At 37.4% G+C, this 11442-nt stretch overlaps 1 protein-coding gene across 4 annotated transcripts in view; it reads right to left on the bottom strand.

Annotated features, from left to right (window-relative positions):
- Positions 1–2525: 2525 nt before the first annotated feature.
- LOC123766179 (protein Wnt-5b) overlaps positions 2526–11442 on the bottom strand; it is a 99293-nt gene continuing 90376 nt past the window's right edge. For all 4 annotated transcript variants that reach the window (XM_045755113.2, XM_069321277.1, XM_069321275.1 and 1 more), the window contains exons 6-9: positions 10221–10353; positions 9189–9334; positions 8314–8433; positions 2526–6403 (exon numbers count right to left, since the gene is read on the bottom strand). In XM_045755113.2, the coding sequence (XP_045611069.1) occupies positions 6202–6403; positions 8314–8433; positions 9189–9334; positions 10221–10353 (601 nt within the window). In that variant the 3' untranslated portion in view covers positions 2526–6201. The remainder of the gene's footprint in view (positions 6404–8313; positions 8434–9188; positions 9335–10220; positions 10354–11442) is intronic.

Here is an 11442-nt window from a genome sequence, read left to right as displayed (position 1 = left end):
GATCATACACTTAATTCACTGAAAAATACTACAACAATCATACACACTATCATTTAGCACAATCACACCCTTAAGGATTTCAGTGCAAACTTAATGTCTCATCCCTCCTAAACAATTATACCAACCTCATGGTCATACCATTACCTGCAAAACATAATTCCTCAAATCAATTTTATTCAAGACAAAAACTTACTGCAGGGAAAGTTGAGCAAAGAATTTTCCCCCCGATAAAATATTCTTCTATTCCAGTGTATTAAGCTTTGGTCTTCTTTCGAGTTTGGTGAATGTAACCCCAACCATTCAGATCATCCAACTCTTAAAAAAAAAAAGAGGAAATTCTTCTTACAGTTAAGTCACAAATTTTTCAAATGTCATAAGAGACTATTTCCTGCCATATATGAACCCTTATTCAACATTTCTCTCTACATACCCATGCTCTAAATTCCCTCAATAATACAGGCAAGTCCTTTTTGCTGTCCCCACTGTCCTCACCTTTTCATAAAAAAAAATCTGCTTTCACCCTACCTGTCTCTCTCAGATACCTATCCTTATTGCCTTCCTCCTGCCTCTGGTTCAAGAAGCAGGAAATGTCTCTGGCTTGGTAATGTATTGGCTACACAAATAACACATGTATTCATGAGTTAGTCATGTGTGGCCAATACATTTTTATAATGGAATAAAGTTCTGCACATTACTGTCAGAACTGTATTGTTCTGCTAAACATTGTGCACCTACAAGAATATCCTGTTTTTCAAGATTGGAAATTTTGCTTTCTCAATACTAGTACCTGTATTTCCTCGAGTTTCATACGACACTATTAAATCTTTGGTGAATATGATACCTCTGACATAGCTCGTCCTTCGTGTTTTTGCTCCCTGTTAGCATTCTGAATGATGTCTAGAAATTTTGTTACATTCTGTGATAAAGATGGTGATATACAGTATATAGTCTTTTGAGCTTTGTGACTTTTGATAATTTTTGTAAGAACGCATTTAGATTATGCAGTTCAGTTTTGGTCACCATAATATAGAATGATACTGATTCACTTGAATATGCACAGAGAAAAATGACAGTTAATTCCAGGCAGTAGAAATCTCCCTTATGAAGAAAGATGAAGAAAACCTAATTTACATTTTCTAGAAAGGTGAAGAGTAAGGGGTGGCATGATTGAAGTATACAAATGAACAAAAGGGTATAACAAAGGAAGATATTAATAAAATGTTAGATACATCAACCCCAAGTAAAACTACAAACTACTGTAATTGGATAAGTTTACATTCAGAAAAGACATAGGTAAAAGTTCGTTTGGAAATAGGGCTGTTGATTTAAGTACTGTACTATATCACTAGGGTATGGGATTGCTTTATTATTTCAAATATAGTTTAGACTATATAATATACAGTATATGGGCAAATTTAGTTGGATATAAATAGAACCTACTTTACATGTTCCCACTGTACCATTTTGTCATACTTCCCTTGATCAAATCCTTAGTGAATCTGATTTCTATGATACTGTATCACTTATTTTGTCTTTCTGCTCTTGTATTTGCATCCTATTTGATATCTAGGAACTTTTGAATATTCCAAAATGGGCAGTTCTAAATGATCTGAGCTTAAAACTTTCCTAATAATTATTTACATGTCTTGCATGTGCCAATTAACCTTTTACAGTTCCTCTATTCTTATATTTTTATGTTTTTAATTCTACCCAGCTGATTTCTCCTAAAAAATTATGATAAAAAGAACTTCCAGAGGGCAATGTGGTGAAATCTGGAGTGTCAGTTCATCACAGTAATTTCCACCAAATCCTATGTAAGTTAGTATTTTACTTTTCTATTTGTAAATATTATTCAGAATATTGTAATGCATTTATAATTATGTTTTATATAATTTATTTATACCGAGAATTATGTTTTAAAAATTTATTATTACACTTGTCTTGTAAGCGATACAAAGTAGTTTGTGAAGTTTTTCTGAGGCATACATACCTACTGTGAGTGCATGCATGCCAACCTTGTGCGCAAGTGCAGTTGGACCTCTAATTACTCAAACATTTTCATTTGTTTTTATTCTCCTTAACATTGCCTAATGGGTACATTAGGCAATGTTAAGAGGAACTTCATTACCATGGATAAAGAGGTCAAGTTATTAAAAAAAACATTATTGGAGTTGGGAAGGTAAGCTCCTGGTAGAAGGGTATGACATTGGTATTAGTAGTTTCTAACAAAATGAAAGTAGATCATAGAGTCTTTAAGTAAAAGGGGAGACTGATAGAGAAATATGAGACATTAAAACCCAAGTACAAGGATTTGGGTGTTGCTGTATACCATTGGTTTATGCAACATTGTAGCCTGGGGCTGACTATTCATGATGAACAGTTCAAGTTTGTAGTGGAAGAAGGACACTAACCATGGGCATTAATGACTTCAAGTCTGATTGCAGAAGTCTAACAAGCCATCAGGATATTACTATAATATTTTGCTGCCCATGGCTGTACTACAAGGAGGTTAGTGAACAAATTAATGTTTCATATATTTTTATTGCATCATTATTATTTATATGCACACACATTAGGCGAGTACACAATCATTGCATATTCTTTGAGTATGCAGAAACAAATTTTATTATTTGTTTAAGGGGCTGAAATCACAGTATGCCTGTATATTATCATCATTCAAAGAATGCATGATTTACATTCAAGATTTTTCTTTCTTGGTTTAAGTATGTGTTTTGTAAGTCTATGATTAAATTAAGAATCATGGAGTGAGGCCAAGTAAAGTTTGGGCTTGGCTATTGCTTAATAATGCCTCTGTTCACCCCAATACTGACACATTAACCTTAACTGAAGGCAAAATAACATGTATGGCACTACCATATACCACTTCTCTCAGCCAGCACATAAATCAAGGATCCATGGATCACAGATCATGGATCTGTGCCATGAAAAGGTTGTACACCCAAGCCATGCTGAATGAAGTTTTGGTGGTATTTACCTCGAGGAAAATGAATAAATGAATAACAAGGTTCTAGGGTAGAAGAAAGCCTTGAAAATTTGAAGGCAGTATATGGAAATATATTTTTAGTTAGGAAAAGCAATTCTATTTATAGTATGTATAGATCAAGCATATACAGTACTGTACATCATCAAAAATATATATACAACTCATTCTTGTTAGAAACTAATGATAGTGATTAACTAGCAACATATATTCTTCAGTGATTTTTAATGCACAAGATGGATCTAATATACGCCACTTTATGTAATTATAAAAACCATGTTATATTTTATCATAAAACAAAACTGCAAAAATGTATTCCAAATAAATATGGCTATACATTAATTGTAACTTCTATATTGTGCATTTTCTACAAATAAAGATGTGCATTATCAAAATAAAGTTGAACTTAAAATTTATATCAACATTTTCTAGTGATTTAATTAAGATTAAAGTTAATAAGTTCTCAATGGATTTCAAAGTGTTCTGAGCCTTATATATACAACATATGTATTTCATATAGATGTGATTTTGCATTTATTCTGATGTTTGATTCCCTCTAGAGCAGCATTTTTCAACCTTTGTATCCTTGAAATAATTCTGGGTCATACTTTAGATAAAACAGATTTCATTGTCAACTGAAAGGAAATAATTTCTGTCTTTGCTCTTCATACTGGTTAAATGAGAAAACAAACACTAAAATGACTTAAAAAATATTTGCATATGATTAGAATTAGCCAATTTATCAGTATCTCTTGTGGAATTCCTATTTACCTTTGTTGAAGCACAGTGGTTGAAAAATGCTGCCCTTGAGGAATAAATTTTAAGTTTTCCAAATTGCTTCCTCCAGCAATGCATTGTCTAGAACATTGCTTATGAAGACAGACTTTTTTTCCCAAACTGAAGAACTATTTCCATTTCTTTTTTGTGCTTTCTTTGGCCGCCATCATACCTTCTGCTGTTTCCTTTGTTCTTATACCAGCCTGGTTTTCATGCTTTACTTCTCATGTCTTACCTCTTGCCTTATAGTTACACATACATTCTCTCTTCCTTCACAACTTCATACAGAGAAAATGAATCGAGTAGGATGGGGATTGAGCAAGTGTCCTGGGTAACCCCAGACACCCCACATTAACAGGTTATTGTGATCCCCTAGTGTGCTCGATAATGGTTCCAGGATGGACTGAAACGTCATCACTTTCTCTACAAGTTATTCAGTCCAAGATCTGGAGGAGAGAGATGAGGGAGCTCTTTGGAGTGGCATTCTGAAACCCTTTTTGAGACTTCTAATGTTCCAGCGGGGTGTAGAAGCAATAGAGTTGCTCTGTCATTCTACAATGTTTTTCTTTTAACGCCTGCAGTTGGTGAACAAAGTTTGCTTAGTATTAATTTTAATTTTTTGATATGTAGCCAGCATGCAGCGCATCTTCAGTTTCATAGATAACAAAGAGCAGCTGTGAATATCCTGGATGTTGTTTTTATATCTACAGTATTGTCCAAACAACAATTCATTTTCTAAATCTATGTACCAGGCCATCATATGACTCATTACATCCCTAAAACCACTAATTTAAAGATAAGTCTTGTCAACATCTGGAACAAGACAAGTTTTGCTTAGGTATCCTTCACATGTAATTCTTACATTAGTGTATTGCAGAAAACGAATACACCACATGCAAACCTAACACAATAGTTTTATTATACATACTGTATACACACTGCTGGAGACTTGATTTGGTCTGGTGAAGAAATAAACACAAAGTATCTTATTATAAGTGTAATCAAATTATTATTTAATTCAATACTTAAAATATTGAATTAATTCACTTGCCTGGTAGTTCAAAAACGGATGAGTGACATTATCTGATATATTTTTACGGCTTAACAGAAAAGCAAATATACAAGCAGGTGAAGGCAATATGGATTGATAAAATGTATTCAGTTACTGATCTGGTGATGGAATGGGGGACTGTGTAAACCTATTGTGGCATTCAGTAATGCCAAAAGATGAAAGATATTGACAGTCACTGATCCAGCGAAGGCAATACTAATTAGTGAATTACTGGTATGTTGACTCGGACACTAGTATGACATGTCACCAAGTAAAGATCGTCTCCAGCACTATGTATGTACATACATATTACGGATATAAAAACACATATACATGCATGTATATGTACATAATAATTTACACAAGCACCACACCAACAAACACACATCTAAATACTGCATGTATTGTTCTAATTATGTGCATTCTTCCTTACAAATGTGTCAAAAATCTGGATGGCATCCACAGCCTTATAAAATTGCTGTTTAAACTGATCTGCTTCTACAGTTCTAACATATTTTCTTAAAGTAATACTGTATTTCACATTTCCATATATCCAGTATGGTAATACTTTAAGCTTAAATATTACATCAGTTTGTGACATTGTATAACTATTGTAGCAATTAATGTACAAGGTTAAGATATTGGCATAGAGGTGGGATTTAATATATACAGTTCAATCTCTTACAATGAAATTAATATATTTGTTATATATTTTTCACATTTGAAAGATGCTGCAGTTTGAAAGCCGAGGTACATACAGTATTTACAAAAAGAATCAGGTACAAGAAATGAAACTAAACACAGTTACTGCTTCATCCAATATTAATTCTTAATTATAGGAATATAATTTAGAGTCACCACTAAATTAGTAGCATAGTTATAGGAATGTCATTTAGGACCAGCACTAAATTGCCAGCAATGCTGAATAAAACAATATATTAATTACATATTTGGTTTTCATTGCAAATAACAGCTCATTTTCAATTTTTCTGTTGTGCTGTTTATTCAGTGTCCATACTCTGCTCCTAAATGACAACATTGCACATCTTGGACACTTAAATCATATTATATAGTCTATTAGGGAGGAACACGCAAGTCCAATGACATAAATAATCTATTAACTGTTGAACTTTCATACACAGTAAAATGTTTCTTTTAAAATATTATGTACAATCTTCCTGAATGTCTAACCATAAACCTTTGTAAACTCTAATTATAGGAAACCCTAACTATGGGAAACAATTTTATGAATATTTTTGTTATGGACATACATTCTCGAATCACCCTGCAACAAATGCAGAGCAGGTAATATTATAAACATTGATGCTTTTTGTATACAGTACCTGTACTTAGTAGTCCAAGACCGTTTTCTTTAGTTACAGTAATGTTCCTCACGGGAAACTTGGCACTTCTCGCACTGCACTTTACAGCACCAGATGAATCTACAATTGCATTTTTCAGTCACTTCTCTGACCATGGTTTGGTACCCCCGACCACAGCACAAGATCCTACAGCCATCCATTCCCCAGCTGGTCTTGTTACACATACGCCCCTCAGTCCCAAGTACACCAAGTCTGCAGGAAAGTAAAGTATCAATTATCATGGTACTACTACTGTAAGTATTTGTATCTGATGTAGATAAAGCTTGATAAATTATTACAAATATTTTATGAACTGTAGTACAAAGTATAATGTAGTATAAAGCTCATCAATAATGAAGAAACATTTTCAGTTAATTTGGAACTGTAAACTGTTGAATACAAATAAAGCCAAAATAGGAGAGCACTACATGCTTGTAAACAGACAAACGAGGAAGGGAAAGGAAGGAGTTAAAAGGAGCGCCATGAAGCCTCTTACTCTCACCAAGAAGAGAAATGCAAATGGTACATCATCAAAGAAGCCACCTGCTTGCCATAAAGATGCATCAAAAAGACCAGATGCCATGAGTTGAGGTCAAACCAGCAAAATACATCAATGGGCCACCTCTCTGACACAAGGCGGAGCCAGGGTAAATGTTCGGGTTTGGACACAGAGCAAGCAGCACCCGAAACCAAGGCCATTAGGCCACCAAGGATCCAAGAGGACCACTTTTTCCTGGTAGGGCTCCAACCTGGTCAGAACCTAGAGCAACAACTGGAGCAGGGAAAAAGAGGTACAGTATAGGAACTCTGATCTTGGCCAGTCCAGCCAAAAGGCATTTACTGCAAGAGCCTCACACTTGGGAGAACGAAGCTGCATAACAGAGGAAGACGCCGATTCCACAATGGCGCAGAGAGGTCCATCTCCGGGCACCTGTATGTCTCGTAAAACCAAAGTAAGAAAGCAGCATCAACGGTCCACTCCATGGAGACTGGGAGAGACCATCCACAAGAACAATGGAAACTCCCTGGAAGTGAACAGGATGAAGAGCCAAACCTCTAGAACCCAGCAGAAGAGTTACTCGAGTCCAGCCTCAAAGGGCAAGTGACAGAGGTAAACCCATGTGGCATGTGCACACGGATGCAAACTGCCTCACTGTACTGTGAGCTCGATGAAGGTAGAAGATCAATGACCCTGGCCTGCTTGGTGAGTGCTGGTCATAAAGCCCCAACCCAGAACTGAGGCATTTGTAAAGTCGTTGAACAAGGGCAGAGGAAAGTGCCAGAGAACCAAATTCCGAAAAGCCTGAAGAGGAAACAAGCAATGCAGCAGCCTGCAAAGGGCCAAATGGGCCTGCAACCAACAATTGTGGCAGTGGTGAAAGAGAAGGAACCGGAGATACCAGAACCGCCGCTGAAGCCATACTTTGTCAAGAGGAAGTGATGCAGGAAAAGTTTAGGCTTCTGCACAATTGCTCAAGCAACCGTCGAGGTACCTGGAGCTGACCCAACACTAACAGACAGCAGTGCTGCTGCTGGGTCAAGACCACAGGAGGAAGGGAAAGCAAAGTAGACCGAGAGTCCCAGCCAAGTCCAAACCTGGAACACATCCAACTGGGACTTAAGCCAACCCAAACTGGTGACCTGAGAAAGAACCAGATCTCTGGCTAGCAGATGCACCAACTGACTGGGAGCCAACACCAGCCAGTCATTGAGGTAGGCCAAGACACAAACACGAGACACCATGACTCGACCCACCACAAAAACCTAGCCAATCCCTGAACCTCAGATGTAAAGAGAAATGCCAATGTGTGTTCCAGATGTCCAGGAAATCATCGAAGCACCTGCCTCCAGTATGAGGCAGACCTGGGCCAATGTGGTACTGTAATCTAGAAAAAGGGGGCAAGGAATGAATTGGGTCAGTCTCGATAAGTCAATTGGATGAAACAAAGGGCTGGAGAGTCCCGTTGTAAGTACCAAAGTGCAAAAATTTATTTTAGGTTCAACATGATGATACAGGGCCAGTTAACATGTGCAAAATGTACTAGAGTGCAAGACCTTGGTTAATAACCAGAGTACAACAGAATTACAGACATTGTGAGATGAACCATAGACAGATGACCTACTCTTCATTGCGTGTGCAGTAATCTGGGGACTCCTCCAAGTAGACCAGGTCTCGCCTGCTGGGTCGCTTGAACCCTCTCTTCAAGGGCCGCAGTTTCTTCCTCTTCCTCTTTTTCACAAACCTGATGATAAAGTCAAAGAGTATTAAATAATAAAGTGAAGTGTTTAAAATCCAGCTTGCCCATGCACTCGGCTCCACTTTCTAGAATTCTATATTCATCAGCATTTGCAAAAGCCACTATTACAGCCCTAAACATGGAGACAAAGCCTAGATATCAGTATCAATCTTGAAACACTTAAAATAATGGAAATCATGCCACTCTACAAAAGGGACAGCAAAGCAGAAGTAAAAAAAAAAAAAAATTAGACTGATTGCACTAACATCAGACATGACATTTTTACATGACCCTGGCCAACATGGTTTAGAGCAGGATGCTCTGCCTCTCACATTCAATCACTAAAACCAAGACCTGGATGCTCTGTAAGTCGAGGAAAACACTTATGTAATATATACAAGCTTCACAAAAGCTTTCAACAAAATGTGACTATGGGTGTGAGCCATCAACAGTGACCGACAGCTTCACATGTGAGAGCAGGCTACAGTGACTGAGCTTTATGTGTGTGAGTCTGTTACAGTGACTGACAGCTTCACATGGGTGAGCCAGCTATAGTGACTGACAGCTTCACGTGTGTGTGCCAGCTACAGTGACTGACAGCTTCACATGTATGAGCCACCCAAAGTAACTTCACTGTAAATATTACTGATGTTGTAGCCATATACAGTACTTGAATAATAAAGCTTTTAACATGTAATAATGTTATTTATGGACACAAGAATCAGTGATGCAAGAGCTGTAGGTATTACAGAGTTGCTTACCTGACAATGGATGCACCCTCAAAGCGCTGCAAGAGAGAGTCGCCAATGTTTCTGAAGGCAGCCATCCTCCGCCAGCAGACCCGCATCGAACATGAGCCTGACACCCCGTGGCACTTACACACCAGCTCCATCTCCGACCTGATCGCCTGGGGAAGGCAAATGACAGCACATGCTTTGCAATAATTATAATACAAGAATGGCATAATTCACTAGCAGGTTAACTCTTAAAGTTATACTGCTTAGCATATGAAAGAGTTCATCTGCACTGTCATCTTTTCTGGCTCGGTATGATGTGTGATGCACAATCAGGAATTTAATACACATAATTGTTATTCTTATGAAAATGTATCATGCAACAACTCTACATGGCTTGAAAAATGGCACTCATTGTCAATCACACCTCCATGTATCCCAGACTACAGTGTCATGTGTTGTTGCCCTGCACCACAAGTGCACTATAACTACAAGTACCGGTATTATACACATCTGCAGTGCATGTTATTATTTATATATTTATTTACTTATTTATTTATTTACTTATTTATTTATTTATATACAAGAAAATACACTGGGTTTATGAGAGTAGAGAGACTTGAAGTTTTACATTCTTGTAAAACCACTATCATGCATAGCATTTTGAGCAGATCCTTAATCTAACATAATTTTAAGAAGGTAATTTCTAGCAAAATTAAAAAAAAATTTACAGGTACATTGCAAGAAATTATAAATGTCTACCACATAGGCCCACCAAATTTTCATCAAAACACAAATGGTTATTAAATATGATTTTCTAATTTAGAGTAAGTGGTAGTAACTTCAAACCCTGAGACTAAGTTCACACATGTAAACCTTGATTCCCATCCCTGTACTGTATGGGCAAACTATACCTTTTCCAGAAGCCTGATCACTAAGGAAATTTTTTCCATTTACCAGTACTTTTCTCAATTTCTGCAAGTTTATATTTTAGTCAAAGCTCCTCTATTGTTGCCAACCATTATAATATTACCTCTGAACAATATAACCAGGACTTACCCTCCGGCCAGCCTCATTATTGTGGAGGTTCATGAGGCCATCTGCAGTGTTCCTGGCTTCACGGGCATCCACGAACTCCTTGCTAAAATATTCTCCGAACCGCAGGTCTTCTGAACACCCTCCCCACTCCCACCTGTCAACCAATTGTAATGATTATTATGGTCTAGCCACACTACAGCTGTTCACTTTAACTATCAGAGTTTCTTATGAAGTACAGTATTGTGGCAGGGTTCTATTATAATATGTAGATGATGAATCACAATAACGTGGCTGGAGATATGATGATCAAACCACACATCAGAAAGTAAAGAAACTATGTTTCGGTCCGTTCTGGATCATCATCAAGCCGTTTTATACAGGACTTGATAATGGTCCAGTACAGGCCATTAAATCATAAAATAATGTGCTGACCAGAGAAGACATACCACTACTACCCTCTGCATGCTCTTTCAGAAATCTACTTTGATATTATGTTGACTCTCAGATATGCACTCACCTAAATAATACTGACTGACAGAAAACCTGGGATAAGAATTCAAATTGCTGAAAATTTTGAGCCTATCCACTGAAATAATGAGAGTTTGAGATATAGCATCCCAGAGTTGACAGGCCTGTTGACAGAAGTGGAAAGAGATGACAAGCCCTAAAGAATCAATTAGAGAAGTTGGTGATGGAAAGGCTGTGAGGCAGCAAGCTCTGGAAATATGGCTCCACCAGGAGATGAATCACGGCTCCTTGTTTCCCCGTGATGGAGGGAGATGAAGAGAGAGGAGGGGAGGTGAGGTAGGCGAGAGGGGAGAGGTGAGATAGGAGGTAAGCAAAGGGGTGATATTAAGTAAAGAGATCCAATTATAATAGTCTACTTTAATCTAATTGAACAACTGTATGTTCACTGTCCAATCACAGAGCATGGATTAAATGCACACTGTCCAATTTTAAACTGTGGATTCGATGTACACTGCCCAGTCACATGGCATGGACTCAATACACACTGTCCAATCAAAGCATGGCTCAATTATATACTTCCCAATCACACAGCGTGGATCCAATATACATTGTCCAATCACAATGCATATATCTGACATGCACTATCCAATCACAAGGGGTGAATCAGAGGTACTGTACATTCACGGTTTGACTGCAAGTTAGTTGCATATCAGAATCAGAGGTGAAAGGTCTAACTCAGGGTGTTCGCCCAAAAAAAAAAGGTTCAACGTCCTCA

This window comes from Procambarus clarkii, chromosome 9 (assembly GCF_040958095.1).
Source record: "Procambarus clarkii isolate CNS0578487 chromosome 9, FALCON_Pclarkii_2.0, whole genome shotgun sequence".
NCBI classification, from domain to species: domain Eukaryota; kingdom Metazoa; phylum Arthropoda; class Malacostraca; order Decapoda; family Cambaridae; genus Procambarus; species Procambarus clarkii.
Note: the sequence above shows the minus strand (reverse complement) of the source record. Positions and strands in the feature narration are given on the sequence as shown.